The sequence below is a fragment of the Neophocaena asiaeorientalis genome, unplaced genomic scaffold, assembly GCF_003031525.2.
Source record: "Neophocaena asiaeorientalis asiaeorientalis breed wild unplaced genomic scaffold, Neophocaena_asiaeorientalis_V1.1 scaffold589, whole genome shotgun sequence".
NCBI lineage: Eukaryota > Metazoa > Chordata > Mammalia > Artiodactyla > Phocoenidae > Neophocaena > Neophocaena asiaeorientalis.
In genome coordinates this window covers 1365381-1385959 of record NW_020172683.1, presented here as the reverse complement: position 1 = coordinate 1385959, position 20579 = coordinate 1365381, and the positions used below count along the sequence as shown (strand labels likewise).

Below are 20579 nucleotides of genomic sequence, written 5' to 3'. Positions count from 1 at the left end.
AAATTAAGACCAAAATATGTTCCATAAATAAATCAAAATGGATTGAACTCATCTATAATGAGAAAGGAGTCTGGTTAAATTACAAATAAAACCCAGCAATATGCTACCTACTAGAGACATTTATAAAACAAAATACTCCACTGTAAAGCAATTAGACTCCAATAAAGATGTTAAAAAAAAAAGTTGTGAATAAAAAGATGGGAAAATGTATACCAAGAAAATGTAAACAATAACAACAAATTAGGAATCAGGATCTTAATTCAGACAACTTTGACTTTTAAGCTTGAATTAAGACTTAAAGAATTAAATGTGATTTTTTAACAGCATCACATAATGAGAAAGTCTATAACTCATAATAAAGATAAAATAATTATAAAAATTCATGTGGTAAGAAGAATTTTAAGATGTCCTCCAATATTCCTGTCTCTTGGTATACATGCCTTATATAAATCCCTCCTCTTGAAGCTGAAAAGTTAAGGAAGGATAAAGGCTGGAGCTCTGATATGATGGGATATGATTATGTTACACAATACAGCAAAAGGGATTTTATAGATGTAATTAGGTTACTAGAGAGTTGGCTGCGAGTTAATCAAGAGGAAAATTATGAATGGACCTGATGTAATCACGTGATCCCTTTGAATCTGGGTCTAGATGTTGGAGACAGAAGTCACATTGGTAGTGTGAGAAGGCCTTGTGAAGGGGCCACAGAGCAAGGAACTCAGACAGTTTCTACAAGCTGACAGATGCCCTCAGACTCAGCCAGCAAAAGAGCAGGATCCTCAGTCTTTCAGTCTCAAGGAATTGAATTCTGCCACCAACTTAAATGACCTTGGAAGAAGATCCTGAGCCTCAAGTGAGATGGCAGTTCATACTGACACCTTGATTTCAGCCATATGAGACCCTAAAGAGAGCCTGACCTTCTTGACCCACAGAAACTTTCAAATAATAATAAATGGGTGTTTTTTTAAGCCATTACATTTGTGGTAACTTGTTACATAAACGGCGATCGAAAATTAATATGATCTACTTATATAATATAGTAGCATCAAAATTCATAAAGCAAAAAAAAAGCTATAGGAAAGTTACTGGTTTATGTACTAATACAAAATACTCTTTTGCAGCATTAGTAGTAGAAGTCTTTAATTCACCTTTGTCAGCGTGTCGTCAAGGAGTATTAAAGCAAGTATGAATTTAGGATGTACTTCAGACAAAGGTAATTGTGTGTATTTGTGCGTGGGAGAGCGAGAGAAACCCATATATCAATCTCTAGCCCTGAATACAAAGAACATATCTTTTTTTCTAATGCCCACAGAAAGGTGTACTCACAAAAGATAACCATATGTTAGGCTAGAAATTTCTGTATAAATTCCAAAATGTAGAAACAGAAGAAATAGTCTCTAATCACAATGCAAAAAAAAAAAATTAGCAGTCAATAGTAAACTTATGAAACGAACAAAAATCCTTACCATGTGTCATATAAGGTATTCTGTTAATTCTTAGGTTAAAGAGAAAATTAATACACAAATTACAGAATGTTGATAGCCATACATATTGGAACCTATAGCATATAGCTGAAAGAGTACAGAGAAAAATCCATAGCTTTGAATACTTAGAATTATAAACCAGAAAGGATAGAAATAACTGAATCAAGTATCCACAACAAGAATTTAGAAAAAGAACCTCAAAATAAATCTAAGGAAGGCAGAAGGAAAGGAGTACACAAAGATGAAGCTGCATCCCTGAATCTGATAAGAGAAAAATAGTAGAACTATTGAATAAATTCAAAATCTGATACTTTCTCATGATGAGAAGGACACTTCACTTCTGTGATATTTTTCCCAAAACCTATATTTCCAATCAAATCTTGAGAAAAACATCAGATAAATGCAACCTGAGGGGCATGCCAAAATATCTAACCAGGTACCCTTTTCAAAATAGTCAAATTCACAAACAAGGAAAGATTACAAAATAATTACAGAACAGAGGAAACAAAGGAGAAACGATGACTAAATGCAATGTGGGGTCCTGGTTTGGATCCTGGAACAGGAAAAGGACATTAGTGGAAAAATAGAGTCTACAGTTTAGTTGTTAAAATTGTACCAATATAACTTTTTCAGTTTTGACAAATGGTCCATGGTTATGTAAGATGGTAACACTACGGAAACAAGATGAGGGGTATATGAGAACTCTAAACTATCTTTGCAACTTTTCTGTAAATCTAAAATTATCCCAAAATAAAGACATTATTTAAAAAAAAAAAAAAAGAATTACAGAAGACCTAGAAAATTGAAACAGAACAATTAAAATGAAAGAAATAAAAATAATTATCAAAGGGCTACACCGTCAAAGAAAGACATATCAGGTTCTAAAGGTTTTCTAAGGGAATTTTACCAAACATTTCAGTCATTGATAACTCCAATTCTAGTTAAATCATTCTGATATCATAGACAAATTTAAAAGGCACTCATATTCTTTCCCATGAAGTAAATAATTTAAAAATAATATAGTCTTTTTCTTTCCAATTTTAATACACTTATTTATTTCTATTTTCTAACAATACTAGCTGGAATGTCCAGAAATGGCAAATGATAGTGGTATAATGGTCATCGTTGTCTTGTTCTCTACTTTAATGAGAATGCTTCTAATTATATCCTTATTACATCTGGCTCTGGCTTTTGTGTTTATAAGTCACATTAAGAAAATGACTACATATCAGTTTTATTAAGAATTTCTATCAAGAATAGATTTAAAATTTTATCATAATTTTCTGCCTCAATATAAATGATCATGTAACATTTTTAGCAATTAATATTGAGAATTATATTATGGGTCCTCCTTTATCTAACCATCCTTGTAAGTTTGGAATAAATACCTCTTGGTTAGGGTTCATTATACTTTTAATGTGGCTGTGTATTCTGTTTGTTAATCTTTTAGTTAAGTGTTGTTTAGTAATATTTGTAATGAATTTGTCTGAAGTGTGTGTGTGTGTGTGTGTGCGCGCGCGTGCACACACGTGCACGCATGCACGCACATACTATCTTCATTGGGCTTTGCCATTAAGGTCGTATAAAACTTTAGATTTGGGGATATGTTCCAACAGGTGGTAAAAGTTCATTTCCTTTTAACCACTCTCCCTCTTCTCCCTGACTAGCAAGTAATCTCCAGATTCTGCAGTCCAGTGTCAAATGGCACCGCATGGTAAGTGATATTCTATGAGGAAGTAATGTAACTGAAATCTCTTGGGGGGAAAAAACAAACAAATTTGTTCACTGTCTCCATTACAAGCCTGTCATAATTAATGTTTAAAATATATTTTAACATAGGTGAGTAGGTGGAACGGGGAAAAGGGCAGTTTGATTGAAAACTGTTTTTAGCTTTTTCTTCCCGGCAGAGTCATATTCGTGCTCACCCTTCTGTGCCCCTGCAATGACCTTCAACACTAATTCAAAAGGAAGGAAGTTTTGACCCATCCCACTATTTCCCCATCCACCCTCATCTCCTGATTGCTCTGCCACAACAGCTTATTATCCTTCCTCCTTCCTCACTGTGGAAATCCTTCCCACCAAAATGGGTCAGAAGTAATCACCACTCAGAAGAGGACAACAAGTCATGTCATGGGCAGATGAGAAAAGAAAAATATTTTTCCCAGGTCACAGCCACAACCTCAGAGAAATAAAGACAGGGGAGACAAGGGGAGCTGTGAGAGAAGGAAATCCCATTACCCACTCCAATAATAGTAAAAATAGCTAACACTTATGTAGCATTTATAACGTGTAAGTAATGCTCTGAGTGCTTTACATGAAAAACTCATTTAATCCTCACAAAAGTCCTACAGAGTAAGTGCTACTACTATCCCTGCTTGACAAATGAGGAAACTGAGGCAAGAGGTGACCTGCCCGTTGGCACATAATTTACAAGTGGCAGAGCCAGGGTGCAAATTCATGGAATCTGGTTCCAGAGTCACTGGTCTAAGCATCAAGCTGTAATGTGTCAACCCTAAAACCAAGAATCTTGCCTGCCCTTGGGATCAAGGAAGACCTGTGAATAAACTATGAGGTTGAAGATTTTAAATAAACAGGATTCAGTACTACTAATAATGGTGAAGCTGTTTTAATAAAGGGATGGAAAATTCATGGAAATCAGACTTAGAAGTCAATAAGGGAGACAACGATCTAGGAGGGAATCGAGGGTAGGGGATCAGTGAGAAGAAAGTGAATAGAGGACAGTGGAAGACTTACAGGAAAAAACAGAACAATTTCCTAGTCGTCTCAGCTGAAAAAATGTTATTAGTGCACCCATATCTGTGCATTCTGCCGCTAGATAGATAGAAGACAGACTTGGAATCTTTGTCTGCTATTTACTCTTTTGTGCTGTACTGTACATGTGTGTGCATTATTATTATTATTTTTCTTTTTTTATACAGCAGGTTCTTATTAGTCATCAATTTTATACACATGTCAATCCCAACTGTCGAATTCATCACACCACCACCACCACCCCCCCGCAGCTATCCCCCTTGGTATCCATACGTTTGTCCTCTACATCTGTGTCTGAATCTCTGCCCTGCAAACCGGTTCATCTGTGCCATTTTTCTAGGTTCCACATATATGCGTTAATATATGATATTTGTTTTTCTTTTTCTGACTTACTTCACTCTGTATGACAGTCTCTACATCCATCCATGTCTCAACAAAAGACCCAATTTCGTTCCTTTTTATGGCTGAGTAATATTCCATTGTATATATGCACCACACCTTCTTTATCCATTCATCTGTCGATGGGCATTTAGGTTGCTTCCATGACCTGGTTATTGTAAATAGTGCTGCAATGAACATTGGGGTGCATGTGTCTTTTGGAATTGTGGTTTTCTCTGGGTATATGCCCAGTAGTGGGATTGCTGGATCATATGATAATTCTATTTTTAGTTTTTTAAGGAACCTCCATACTGTTCTCCATAGTGACTGTATCAGTTTACATTCCCACCAACAGTGCAAGAGGGTTCCCTTTTCTCCACACCCTCTCCAGCATTTGTTGTTTGCAGACTTTCTGATGAAGCCCATTCTAACTGGTGTAAGGTGATACCTCATTGTAGTTTTGATTTGCATTTCTCTAATAATTAGTGATGTTGAGCAGCTTTTCATGTGCTTCTTGGCCGTCTGTATGTCTTTGGAGAAATATCTATTTAGGTCTTCTGCCCACTTTTGGAGTGGGTTGCTTGTTCTTTTAATATTGAGCTCCATGAGCTGGTTATATATTTTGGAGATTAATCCTTGATTTAATTAATTTAATTAATCTGTTGATTCGTTTGCAAATATTTTCTCCCATTCTGAGGGTTGTCTTTTCGTCTTGTTTATGGTTTCCTTTGCTGTGCAAAAGCTTTTAGGGTTCATTAGGTCCCATTTGTTTATTTTTGGTTTTATTTCCATTACTCTAGGAGGTGGATCAAAAAACATCTTGCTGTGCTTTATGTCAAAGAGTGTTCTTCCTATGTTTTCCTCTAAGAGTTTTATAGTGTCTGGTCTTAAATTTAGGTCTCTAATCCATTTTGAGTTTATTTTTGTGTATGGTGTTATGAATTGTTCTAATTTCATTCTTTTACATGTAGCTGTCCAGTTTTCCCAGCACCACTTATTGAAGAGACTGTCTCTTCTCCATTGTATATTCTTACCTCCTTTGTCATAGACTAGACGGCCATGATTTTGTGGAGGATTTTTGCATCTATATTCATCAGTGATATTGGTCTGTGATTTTCTTTTTTTTGTAGCATCTTTGTCTGGTTTTGGTATCAGGGTGATGGTGGCCTCATAGAATGAGTTTGGGAGTGTTCCTTCCTTTGCAATTTTTTGGAAGAGTTTGAGAAGGATGGGTGTTAGCTCTTCTCTAAATGTTTGACAGAATTCACCTGTGAAACCATCTGGTCCTGCACTTTTGTTTGTTGGAAGATTTTTTTTTTTAGTAAATTTATTTATTTATTTTTGGCTGCAATGGGTCTTCGCCGCTGCGTGTGGGCTTCCTGTAGTTGTGGTGAGCGGGGTCTACACTTCATTGTGGTGAATGGGCCTCTCATTGTGGTAGCTTCCCTTGCTGCAGAGCACAGGCTCCAGGTGCACAGGCTTCAGTAGTTGTGGCTTGCGGACTCTAGAGCACAGGCTCAGCAGTTGTGGTGCACGGGCCCAGTTGCTCTGTGGCATGTGGGGCCTTCCAGGACCAGGACTCGAAATGGCGTCCCCTACATTGGCCGGCAGATTCCCAACAACTGCACCACCAGGGAAGTCCCTGTTGTAAGATTTTTAATCACAGTTTTAATTTCATTATTTGTGATTGATCTGTTCATATTTTCTATTTCTTCCAGGTTCAGTCTTGGAAGCTTATACCTCTCTTAAGAATTTGTCCATTTCTTCCATGTAGTCCATTTTATTGGCATAGAGCTGCATGTAGTAGTCTCTTAGGATGCTTTGTATTTCTACGGTGTCTTTTGTAACTTCTTTTTCATTTGTAATTTTACTGATTTGAGTCCTCTCCCTCTTTTTCTTGATGAGTCTGCCTAATGGTTTATCAATTTTGTTTATCTTCTCAAAGAACCAGCTTTTAGTTTTATTGATCTTTGCTAATGTTTTCTTTGTTTCTATTTCATTTATTTCTGCTCTGATCTTTATGATTTCTTTCTTTCTGCTAACTTTGGGTTTTGTTTGTTCTTCTTTCTCTAATTCCTTTAGGTGTCAGGTTAGATTATTTATGTGAGATTTTTCTTGTTTCTTGAGGTAGGCTTGTATAGCTATAAACTTCCCTCTTAGAACTGCTTTTACTGCATCCCATAGGTTTTTGACTGTCATTTTTCAATTGTCTCTAGGTATTTTTTGATTTTCTTTTGATTTCTTCAGTGATCTCTTGGTTATTTAGTAATGTAGTGTTTAGCCTCCATGTGTTTGTATTTTTTACATTTTTCCCCTGTAATTCATTTCTAATCTCATAGTGTTGTGGTCAGAAAAGATGCTTGATATAATTTCAATTTTCTTAAATTTACTGAGGCTTGATTTGTGACCCAAGATGTGATCCAGCCTGGAGAATACTCCGTGCGCACTTGAGAAGCAAGTGTAATCTGCTGTTTTTAGATGGAATGTCCTATAAATATCAATTAAATCTATCTGGTCTATTGTGTCATTTAAAGCTTCTGTTTCCTTATTTATTTTCATTTTGGATGATCTCTCCATTGGTGTAAGTGAGGTGTTAACTTCCCTCACTATTATTGTATTACTGTCGATTTCCTCTTTTACAGCTGTTAGCAGTTGCCTTATGTATTGAGGTGCTCCTATGTTGGGTGCATATATATTTATAATCGTTATATCTTCTTTTTGCATTGATCCCTTGATCATTATGTAGTGTCCTTCTTTGTCTCTTATAACATTCCTTATTTTAAAGTCTATTTTGTCTGATATGAATATTGCTACTCCAGCTTTCTTTTGATTTCCATTTGCATGGAATATCTTTTTCCATCCCCTCACTTTCAGTCTGTATGTGTCCCTAGGTCTGAAGTGGGTCTCTTGAAGACAGCATATATATAGGTCTTGTTTTTGTATCCATTCAGCAAGCCTGTGTCTTTTGGTTGGAGCTTTTAATACATTCACGTTTCAGGTAATTATCGATACGTATGTTCCTTTGACCATTTTCTTAATTTTTTTGGGTTTGTTTTTGTAGGTCCTTTTCTTCCCTTGTGTTTCCCACTTAGAGAAGTTCCTTTAGCATTTGTTGTAGAGCTGGTTTGGTGGTGCTGAATTCTCTTAGCTTTTGTTTGACCATAAAGCTTTTGATTTCCCCATCGAATCTGAATGAGATCCTTGCTGGGTAGGGTAATCTTGGTTGTAGTTTCTTCCCTTTCATCACTTTAAGTATATCATGCCACTCCCTTCTGGCTTGTAGAGTTTCTGCTGAGAAATCATCTGTTAACCTTATGGGAGTTCCCTTGTATGTTATTTGTTCGTTTTTCCCTTGCTGCTTCCAATAATTTTTCTTTGTCTTTAATTTTTACCAATTTGATTACTATGTGTCTCGGCATGGTTCTCCTTGGATTTATCCCGTATGGGACTCGCTGAACTTCCTGGACTTGGGTGGCTATTTCCTTTCCCATGTTAGGGAATTTTTCGACTATAATCTCTCAAATATTTTCTCAGGTTCTTTCTCTCTTCTGCTTTTGGGAACCCTATAATGTGAATGTTGTTGCGTTTAATGTTGTTCCAGAGGTCTCTTGGGCTGTCCTCGTTTTTTCTTTTTTTTTTTTGCAGTACGCGGGCCTCTCACTGTCACGGCCTCTCCCATTGTGGAGCACAGGCTCTGGACGCCCAGGCTCAGTGGCCATGGCTCACGGGCCCAGCCGCCCCACGGCACGTGAGATCCTCCCAGACCGGGGCACGAACCCGTGTCCCCTGCATCAGCAGGCAGGCTCCCAACCACTGCTCCATCAGGGAAGCCCCTGTCTTCATTTCTTTTCATTCTTTTTTCTTTATTCTGTCCCACAGCAGTGAATTCCACCATTCTGTCTTCCAGTTGACTTATCCGTTCTTCTGTCTCAGTTATTCTGCTACTTATTCCTTCTAGTGTAGCTTTCAGTTCAGTTAATATATTGTTCATCTCTGTTTGTTTGTTCTTTAATTCTTCTAGGTCTTTGTTAAATATTTCTTGCATCTTCTCAATCTTTGCCTCCATTCTTTTTCCGAGGTCCTGGATCATCTTCACTATCATTATTCTGAATTGCTTTTCTGGAAGTTTGCCTATCTCCACTTTATTTAGTTGTTTTTCTGGTGTTTTATCTTGTTCCTTCATCTGGTACATAGCCCTCTGCCTTTTCATCTTGTCTATCTTTCTGTGAATGTGGTTTTTCGTTCCAGAGCTGTGCATTATTTTTTAAAATGTTTAAACAAAATGGGTATAATGCTTTAAAAGTTTATTCAAAAAGATGTTTCTATAGATAATCTAAGTTTTGTCACTGGATCAATCTATGCATTTGTATCTAAATTTGAAATCCATCTCTTGCTCTTGTAAAGGTGCTGTTTACTATGTATGTCTGTGAATGTCCCTCATCCTCAAATCATCAATTTTATCTTAATTTTTATCTTTATTTTAATTTTATATCATTGGATTTTTGTCTTTGCCTCTAAGCCACCCCCAATCCCTTTTATTTCTCTGGGGAAGAGGGATTTTAATTAATAAAGTAAGTTAATAGAGAGCAAAGTATCTTACTGTGTGAATTTGAAACTCTTTTTTGTTTTATTTTGTTTCGTTCCTAGTAGGGATTGCAAAGTGGATATTTGCCATCAGTGAGCAATAAATATACTTTGTTTTGACCTAGTGAAATATATACACTGTTAGAGAAATAGAGTAGTCTAAACACAGTCATTGCCAATAGAGTGATGAAGAGTTTTACTGACAATATGAAGTGAACAGAAAATCTAGAAAACATAAAGAGCTAATTTATGCCATTTATATTATAGAAACAAGTTTATTAGACACCAATTTATCTCTGGAGGCATAGCAGGAATCAGTAAGACAGCTGCTAAGCCTGTAAAGTAAGAATATGGTCCTAAGAAGGTTAAAACTGCACTACAATTTCAGTTCTTAATTTGTTTTTCAGAATCAGGGTTTATATTTCACTTAGCTATGGACAAGATCAAATCCAAAAACCAAATTATATTCAAGAGAATGACATAGACTTAGGCTGCATATAGTTGTCAATAGAAAGGAGATGGTCAAATGGTTCATGGGACAAAAAGCAAACTCGTTTCATGTAGAGGTCACAATTTGAGCCTAAATTGAATTCTTGCTAGAATTCGGGTATGTCTGGACCACTCCAGATGAGACAGAACTACCAGGAATGAAGAGCCTGCAAGGGAAGAACATATCTTGTGTGAAGATATTATCAAGGTGCATAGTGTGATTCAAGGACAATAGGCTGGTAGAAGAGGGGGAAGAATCTCGCAATAGCACAGTCCCAGCTTCTGAGTCCCAGAAAGATTGGGCTGCTGTAAAAAAGAGAGAAACAATGAGTAGCTAAAATGTTGAGAGGGAATGAGGTCACCTGTGGCTTTTGCTATGAAGTGAGAGCATCTTTTGTGCAATCCTAGTTTTCTCTATCTTTTTAAATTGAAATATAGTTGAATTACAATATTATATTAGTACGACCCAGCAACTCAAATCCTTTGTATTTATTTGAAGAAAACAAAAACACTAATTTGAAAATATATATGTCCCCCATGTTTATTGCAGCATTATTTACAGTAGTCAAGATATGTGAGCAACCTAATTGTCCACTCACAAATAAATGGATAAAGAATATGTGGTACATATATACAATGGAATATTAGTCCTAAAAAAGAATGAAATCTTGCCATTTGCAACAACATTGATAGACCTGGAGGGTATTATGCTAAGTGAAATAAGCCAGTTAACTTGATAATGGGTATCAGCAGTCATGGGACTCCATCAGCAAGCACTAGCAATATTACCAATGCCTTTGACAGGTGGCAGCAGCAGCTTCAGCAGAATCTTTTGGTTTCAGCCAGAATAGTCAATGTTATCTTACCAAATCACAGCAATAAAGAAACTGTCACACTTTTAAACTATTATAGATAGCTCGGCTATATAACACAAACTCTTTCTGCATCTAATTTGGTGAAAAAGAGTTATTCCTCTTTTTCAAAAATGTCTTGGCTAAGGTCATGGAAGCAACCTAAATGCCCATCAACAGATGAATGGATAAAGAAGATGTGGTGCATATATACAATGGAATATTAGCCATAAAAAGGAACGAAATTGGGTCATTTGTAGAGATGTGGATGGACCTAGAGACTGTCATACAGTGTGAAGTCAGAAAAAGAAAAACAAATATTGTATATTAACGCATATGTTAATGCGTTAATCTAGAAATCTAGGAATCTAGAAAAATGGTACAGATGAACCGGTTTGCAAGGCAGAAATAGAGACACAGATGTAGAGAACAAACATATGAATTGGGAGATTGGGATTGACATATATACACTAATATGTATAAAATAGATAACTAATAAGAACGTGCTGTGTAAAAATAAAATAAAATTCAAAATGAAAAGAAAAAAATGTATTGGCTAATTTTACTCATTTACACTTTCAGAAGAATTTCGGACTGTGCTTGTGAAATTTCTCCCAGAATTTCTTTTGGCATTTGATTAGAATTGTATAAATTTATAGATTAGTTTATGGAGAATTTATTTAAATTATTGTCTTGTCATCAGGAACATGTTTTTTTCTCTCACTTACTTGAATCTTCACTAAAGTTTTTTCTTCATGTATACCTTAAATATTTCTTAATCATTTATCTAGGTGTATTTTATAGATTTACAGTTATTGAGTGTAGAATATATGATTTGCCAATATTTTCTCCCAGTACATTGATTTTTTTTTCCTTTCCTTAATTGTGTCTTTTGAAGAGCAAAAAGTTTTAGTATTGATCAAGTCCAATTTATCTTTTTTTTCTTTTGACTGTGCTTTGGGGACTATACCTAAGGAAATTTTGCCTAAACCAAAAGTGACAAAGATTTTTTCCTATGTTTTCTTCTAAAGGATTTATAGTTTTAGCTTTTAGATTTATTATCTATTTTGAGTGATTTCTGTGTAGGTGTGAGGTAGGAATATGAATTCATCTTTTTGCATATAGATATCCATTATTCCATTCTTTTATTTTTAACATATAATCTCATACCATTATTGCAGCAGAATGTGACCTGCACAATTTCTGTCTCTGGGAACTTAGAGATTTTTTGTTTCTGAAGTGGATATATGATCAATTTTAAATGCTTTTTTAGTTTTACAAAAGTACTATGTTTCCATTTTTAAAAATGATGCAATATAGATGAGCTTTTTAAAATACCACCATAAGAACAGCTATCATCAATTATGATTCCAGCCATTTCCCTAGGTTGCAGATCATTTTCTCTAAAAAATAAAATCTGAGGCATAACTTACATTTTTTCTGGTATCCAGTATAACCAATGAAGAATCTGACAATGATCTGATTCTCTAGCTTTTGTCACCTGTTTTCTCTTTCTGGAAGCCTTTAAGATTTTTCTTCATCTTGGCTAGACTGAAATTTCATAAAAATAGTTTTAGGTGTACTTTTTATTCAAATATGTTAAGCACTTACTCATGTTTCAGTCTAAAGATTCCAGCCATTTATCTTTGAGAAGATCTTGCATTATTTATTGGAAAATTTTCTTCCTTGTGTTTTCTTCATTCTTTCCTTCTGAGATTACTATTAGTTAGGCATTGTATTGTGACATTTTAAGAAATCCCAAGATCTCATGGCTTTGATCTGAGACACATGAAAACATACTGAAGAATCAACTCAGGACCAAAGAGTTTCTCCTTGTGGATGGATTGTTGTGTGTGTATTAGTGATCTGGCACATCAGAATGTTCACTGACAAGACAGTTTAAATAATGCTCTAGAAGGATGGTTTGAGGAGAGATTAATGCCTTAGGTATTCATTTAATTAAAATGTACTTTTGTGGTTCATTCTAACTGCTATTGTTAAATGTCTACCCAATAATAATAGTAAAAAGAAATGTGGAAGTTTTTTTAATGTGTGCATATTAACATAATCACTGAGCTAATACTCTCTCTTTTGCCTTCAGGGGTCACTAGACTACCTACTGAAATGTTTGTGGTTCTCTGTGGGTTAGACTTACTAAGTCAGTGTTATCACTTCCAACAACCAGATAACATTGACTAATGAGGATAAAAATAAAGACTTTTTCTGCCCATTAGAGATCTATTCATTTAAAGGGGAACCTTTCGATACTGAATAGAGAAGCAGTTTGTTAATATGACCTATCCAGAATTATTAGTGTCCATAGATAACATTAATATTGTCAAAGTGGATAATAAAAGGCATAACAGATGGCAAATTAAAGTCCTAGATGGACTGGGTAAAGCTGACTTGAAATTGTTCCTAAATAAGGGCCTGTTCCATAGGCCTTTCTAAAATGTGGGGATTAGGAAACAATGTCTGTATCACCAGCTGGCTAAACCTTATTATTAGGAATAAAAATTTTGGGCTTCAATGGATATCATAGAAGAGTTGTGAAGAATGTTAATGTTATTACAATAATCCATTATGACCTAACTCAGAGGTCTAATCCAGGTCTAAATTAGGGATATATTAGAGAAAGGAGTTTTAAGTAGGCTTGGAAAAGGAAGAGAGTAACTAGGAATCCTCATCCTCTTGGACCACTGAAGTTGATGTGAACATGATGATTTTCATCACCTATTCTGCTCAGGGTTTTTAAAATTATATTTACATACTAATAATACCAGGTATTACTAGTTCTGAGGGTTTATACAATTATATTAAAAAGATGAGAGGGAAAGAAACCAGTAAGTTTTATCAGCAGAATTCTATCAGATATTGAAATGGATATTTATGAATATAAGGCACCAAAGTAGGCAGTCACCAACAAGTTTTTGAATGAAGTCACATTGAGACTTGGACTTAAAACAACACTCTAGATTCCACAAGGTTGCCATAGGGGAGGGAGGGTGGAAAAGGGAAGCACTGGGAGCCTGGGATTAGTAGATGTAAACTATTGTATATAGGATGGATAAACAACAAGATTCTACTATATAGCACAGGGAACTATATTCAATACCCTGTGATAAACCATAAATGTAAAAGAATATTTAAAAAAAGAATGTCTATATGTGTACAACTGAGTCACTTTTTTGTACAGCAGAGATTGGCACAATTTTACTTCAATTTAAAAATAAAATAAAAAAAAACAACAACACACTACTAGGTTGATATTACTAGGCAGTGATACTGGACATACTACCTGGTTATGATGTCCATGTATACCTAAGCTTTAAAAAAGTTCCTCTCTTTGCTGTTCCCAATGAAAAAAAAGTGGAAAACTTCCCCATTAAGGAAATGAGAGATGTTTGGGTCTCTGTGTTCGTAGAGGTTCTCTGCTTTTACTGTCACGCTATAAATTTTGAGTTATCTCTATACTCTAGTGGCCATCAATAATAATGCAACTCAACAGAAGTGCTCGCTTCTCTGTTTTGGGTAAAGAAAGCACAAGGGGCAGAAATCCAGCAGAGAAAAATGATAAAGAGAAAGGTATAGGTCTCTAGGCATAGAATATCAAGTTTCAATGAGTATTAATATGTCACACCAGAATCAGTAAAATGACAAGTATTGTACCCAGCACACATGGTTCTGAAATGGAAACAAATGGTTTTGCCTCAATTATACAATCTCACTTCTTTTTGACAGTCTCACTTGTTGACTTTGGTCATGTAAAAAGGAAAAGTAAGCTTTGGCTAGTAGAGTCTTTCTCTTTGTTCATTTGTGTCTGCAGATAACTGAGGACCTCACATCCAAATGTGAGACCTGAGCTGATTAGTCAGCATGATGACCTGCCAGCCTGAGCATCTACAGAAACCCTCTACTGAGCTACTCCCATCTAGGTCCCTAGTGGTTTTCATGTCTCAAATCCAAATAATAATTTTCTTTTTCTTGTGTGACCTTTAAGCAGCATTTGATATTGCTACCAGTCACTACTTATCTCTCTTTTTCCACTGCCAGTATTCTAATCCTAGTCTGTTACAATCTCTCGCCTCGGTAACATTCTCTTGGCAACAATTTTATCATATTCAATCAAATCTCTACAAAGCAGCCCTGTGATCTTGTCCCTCCTTCTATTAAATGCCTCCCATGGTCCTTAGAGATGAGTAGTAATCTTTATTACTCACAAAAGAGCTCACAAAAGGACCAGCTGTGATTCAACCTTTCTGGCCCCATGATTTTCCACTGTCCTTACTCTCTTTGCACCATCCACGTGGTTTCCTTTCACGTCCTCTGATATAATGGTTCTCAATCCTGGCTTCATATTAAGATTATGTGTGGAGATTTTTTTTAAAAATACTGTTGCTAGGGCCACACCTTCAGATATTTTGATTCACTTGTGTGGGGTGAAGTCTACGCATTTGTATTTTTGGAAGGGATCCAAATGATTTTAAGGCTCAGTGAGGGTTGAGAACGGTGTCTGTAATGCAACAAACCCTTTCTCAAGTCAAGTCGTTAACCCATAGTGTTTCTCTGAAAAACTCTTCCTCTGCTCTCCTGACCCCCATAATCTCTAAGTTTGAGCTTAAAACTTCTTCAGAAAACAAATTTTCCTTGATACCCTCTGCTAGTTTAGCTTCCCTTAATCATCCCTATAAATCCTCTTTTGTTGAATACTTACTGATTTCCTGTGTTTCAAGTTTGCTTTCCCATGAGATTACTGGCAGAAATTATCTGTCTTGCCCCTGTTCTAACCCCACTGCTTAACACAGCACCTAGTAGTACATAGTAGACACTAAACAACTATCTGATGATCAACTGAAAATGTTTGCATCCTGGGGATTCAATCTTGCAGAGATATTATATTTAGTTCTTCATCTTTCCATAACAAGATTTTTGGTTGAGAGGGGGGATTTGTACGGATGGCAAAGGATTTTTGATGAGGGAAGTGTGTATTTGGGGTACCCTCATGAGGCAAGATATGTTGATGCTAAGACCCTAAAATGTCTGGAGATTTGGTGAAGTAGGCTTTCCAGTAGTATGCAGAGATGAGGGCCCCACATCTCCCTGGAAAATAACTTTTGAATGAAAGACAGTGGAGGCACAAAACTAGTTTAAAGAGAATGATTAATTAGAAAAAAAAAAAAAAAAGGAGTAGGGCAATTCTACATAATATAACAGCACAGTAACTTTCTTTCAGGGATTTGTCCCATCAATCTTCCCCAGAGTTTAAGTCAAGCAAGGAATGAATATAAGAACAAGTAAAATCTGTTAAGAACTACAATACTGAGAGTGCACAGTGTAGTTACACTGGTTCTGGTGCTTTTTGCAGTAGTAGAAAATAATTTAACTGGATTTGGGAGTAGGCAGTGAATTTATTCTGGGTGTAGCCTTCACCTATCACGGTATCTGGCCTTGGCAGTGTTGGTAGGGACACAAGAGCATCAGCAACAGCAATCACTACCTTCAGTAAGGCACCAGCACAAGACAGAAAGCCTAAGAGGTAAGGGCATTGGATATTCATGCCCTCAATTCAGATGCCCCATCTCTCTGAACTTTTGACATTTTGCTATTATCAGAGAAAGGAGACATTCTAGCGAGCTAAGATTAAGGGAAAAGTTCAGACTCACATAGTATTCTAGAAGATCAAGTCCATAGCTCCCTTTGAACATTCCCAAGATAGTTTGGGAATTACCAGAGGGAATTCAAATTCCCTCAGAATAATGATTATTATGATAATACCATTTTCTCCCTGGCTAAGGTGGCATAAGAAAACACACATTATCCATATGTGATTTGAAACATCTGAGATTTAAGAAACTAGTCAAGTTGGCACAACTCCAATTCTTCTGGCCAAGAATGACAAGCGATATTGAACAAAAAATGTCAATGATATAAGATATATATAAAAAGCACATGGATAGTTTAGAGAACAAAGCCAAAATAATAAATATGGAAGCTTAAGGCCCACCAGACTGGCCCTAGAATCCAGTATGAAATATATTACAAAGTACAGATTTCCAGGATTGTGAGCATTTTTAAAAATTTATTTATTTATTTTTGGCTGCGTTGGGTCTTCATGGCTGTGCACGGGCTTTCTCTAGTTGTGGTGAGTGGGGGCTACTCTTAGTTGCGGTGCGCGGGCTTCTCATTGCAGTGGCTTCTCGTTGCGGAGCACAGGCTCTAGGCGCACGGGCTTCAATAGTTGTGGCACGCGGGCTCAGTAGCTGTGGCTCGTGGGCTCTAGAGCGCAGGCTCAGTAGTTGTGACGCACGGTTTAGTTGCTCTGAGGCATGTGGGATCTTCCTGGATGAGGGCTCAAACCCGTGTCCCCTGCATTGGTAGGCAGATACTTAACCACTGCGCCACCAGGGAAGTCCCAGGATTGTGACCGTTTTATCAGTTACTGCGGGTTTCCAGTGAAGACCCAGAGTGATTAAGGAGTCACTGAAAATGATATAAAAGAGAACTTATCCATATAATAGAAGTTAAAGCCAGAATGATAATCATATCTCCCCAGAGGAGGCACTGAAGAATTTCTGGGAACACTGTTATATATTTGAAACAATAACAAAAAGCCTAATTGGGAAAAGCAGGTGAAATTCCTGGCTAAATCCTATAACTCCCTATACCGACACCACTGGAGAATCAGTCTGTACATGTTAGACAATCCTTACTGCTTATCAATGTGTGCACTGGCTTTTGGAATTAGATAAACATTAGCAGTATATATGGCACAGGTGAAAGCATGCTTATAACAAGGAAGGGATATTGCTGTAAATCAGTGAATCAACAAAAGATGTGACACTAAAGTAATATGGGCAGAACAATAAACTGGTGATGGATTTGTGGTAACAAATTTGGCTCCATGAAAAAGAGAGATCCTAGCTAACAGAGGGGAAGCAGAGGTCCATGTTATTAGAGATCAACCTAATGACGATTATTACTGTACAAGCAAGCTACAGGCTTAAAAATGGCTTCTCAATTCTGGCTGTACATCAAAATTTTCTGGAAGGCTTTTTTTTTTTTAATGTTGATGCCTGGTCTTGAATACAGACCATTAAATCCAGATCTCTGGAGGTGTGGCCCAGGAATCAAAATCAATATTTTTTAACCCCTTAATGTACTGCCAATGTTGAGAATCAGTGCTTTAAATTTAAAGTGTTACAAATTAATTTCTAAGGACTCAAGCCCAGTTAGAACATATTGTATAAGAAAAGTTCCCATTGAAACAATACTACCAAAGGATCATTGCTTATATCAAACAAAATGTTCAGTTAGTCACTGCCCAGAGAAACACAACTAGTAGATTTCTGGCTAAATTAGATGAAAGTGGTGACAAGGACAAAAATGTCTTTCCAAAATACACCAATCACCATTATTCTTCCATGTTACAGTGAGAGTTGTCTGCCATATAGAAGATTCCATGCTCTCTAAGTAATAATAATGTGCAGTATGTTAATAAATAACATAGCAAAGAATTATTCTCTCAAGATTAAGTAAAATCATGTTTGGCATTGTTAGGAATCAATGCTAGATATGAATATAAATATTTTAGAGAAAGGAGAATAAGTCCTCTGAACCACTCAGTCTGAGCACAGCCCAGAGAAGAGGTGTTAGACAATGATCAGTGTGGTGACTCCCAGGAAGGTCATGGCAGGATGCTTATCCCTAGTGGGGAGATGCCATTTTTTAATTCAGATCCCCAATCAGGAAGTTTCTCTGACTCTCTCATCTGTTTGGGCTGGTTTACCATGGAACCATAGAATGGGTGGCTTAAGCAACAGAAATTTATTTCTCACAGTTCTGGATGCTGGGAAGTCCAAGATCAAAGAATGATAGATTCAGTATCTGGTGAGATTCTTCTTCCTGGGTTTCAGACAGCCATCCTTTCCTTGCATCCTCACATGGTGGAGACAGAAATTGCAAACAAGCTCTCTTATGTCTCTTCTTATAAAGGCTCTAATCCCATCATAGGAGTTATCTCTCATGACCTCCTCTAAACCTAATCACCTCCCAAAGGCCCCACTTGCTAATATCATCATACTGGGGGTTAGGGTTTCAACATCGAAATTTCTCAAAATTCAAACACGCAGTCCACAACACGATCTTAATAGACAGGCATATAGCTGTATCCATCAAGATTGCTCTTACACTCCACAGAGGCAAAACAGAGATCCCACAGGGCACTCAATGCTGGAGTCAGCAAAGCAGCACTTAGCAAACAGAGAAGGGCTTTTTTTTTAATGTGCGAAGTATTCAGGGGCAGTCATTTGCCATGCACTAGAGGAATAAATTCCCTTTGAAATACCATTATTATACAGCAGTACCTAAAAGAGAACTTTGAGCTATTTCAGAAATAGAGGCTGAGAATTTCTATAAACAGAACTAATGGGCCTGCTACAAGAAAGTGACATTGCAACAGAGGCTTGCATGAACAAGAGTGGGATGCACAGAAGAAAAGAGGTGCTATTCTATTAGGTCTTCTCCAGTTCTCCAACTTCTTGAATAAAGAAGTGGAGATTCTTGGGCTTCCCTGGTGACACAGTGGTTGAGAGTCCGCCTGCCGATGCAGGGGACACGGGTTTGTGCCCCGGTCCGGGAAGATCCCACATGCTGCGGAGCGGCTGGGCCCGTGGGCCATGGCCACTGAGCCTGTGCGTCCGGAGCCTGCGCGTCCAGAGCCTGTGCTCCGCAATGGGAGAGGCCACAACAGTGAGAGGCCCGCGTACCGCAAAAAAAAAAAAAAAAAGTTGAGATTCTTAATGGAATCCCATTCATTATCATTTATAAATTTAAATAGTTATATTAGACAGCTATACATTGACCTGTACATGGTTCCCATTCTATAGTAGTGTGAGTTTGGACATTTTTCAGTAAGGCCTGATTTAAATCACCTTGCTGATATGTTTATGGATAGACTCCACACTGAGCAGATTGCACTTAATGTTGTATAGGAGGGCACCCGGTAAAGAGCATTCCTAATAAATTTTTGTCTGGAAATGCTAATTATATAAGCACAGTGGTTGGCTGTAAAAGGCCAGCATTTAATATCATGCATAGGTTTAAATTACAGTTTGTCTGGTCTCATCACTTCTATAAACCCTTGGGCTTATATTTCAAGTCCAATTTGGTCCCTTTGGTTTCTGTAAAAGACAGAATTACACATGATGTTATGAGCCCCACAGGTCTGTCATCATTGATTCTTTTCTCTCTCCTGGTACTTACAGGCGCAAACAGCTGCCAGCCTATGGGATGCATACTCAGGCCTGTTAAGTAATCAAGCCATGATCCTGGCCATGAACTCCAGGTATAATAAGTTTTAATGCTTTCATATCACTGATTGAATACCTTTTTAAAAATGTAATACATACATATCAAAAATATGAGAAATAAAAAGTTACTCCAAATTCCACCACCCTAATTCAGCAACTATTAGCTCTTTCTTTCTCATGTTCTTTTAAATCATTCTGTATTGCAGGAATAGGCAGATTATTTAACTACTGCAGAATCATAAGCAGGTTGCACATTCAATTTTCTATACTACTTTTCACTTTTGCTTTGTCTTAATTTTTAATTTCTCTGTAAAATCATATTTTCATTTTAATGGCAATGGAATATTCCAAAATTTTGACATTTTCTAAATTATATTATATTTTACCAACATTATGATAATCATCCTGGTACGTAAAAGATTGTATCTGCTCTGAACTACTTCCTTGAAATACCATTCTGAAAGTGAGGTTCCTGATTTAGGTGATAGGCAACCATGAAAATGCCCTGCTGTGGGGGAATCCTCATTGGTCAACAACTCCAGCCCTGCCTGTATAGATTCACCAGCACGGTCTGTGAGGTGTCACTTCCTGTAGGCTGATCTCACCAATGACCCAGAATGGTAGGACAAATAACTCCAATGGGTGACTTCAGCTTGAGGGATTGCCATCAGCCAAGCTGAACCCTCCTTGGAACTTGTTGCAGTCCAAGACTC

At 36.9% G+C, this 20579-nt stretch overlaps 1 protein-coding gene across 1 annotated transcript in view; it reads left to right on the top strand.

The window, feature by feature from the left end:
- Nucleotides 1-20579, top strand: part of MROH9 (maestro heat like repeat family member 9) — a 119797-nt gene that overhangs the window by 35685 nt on the left and 63533 nt on the right. The window contains exon 2 of the mRNA XM_024739842.1: nt 19822-19901. Within this exon, the coding sequence (XP_024595610.1) occupies nt 19822-19901 (80 nt within the window). The remainder of the gene's footprint in view (nt 1-19821; nt 19902-20579) is intronic.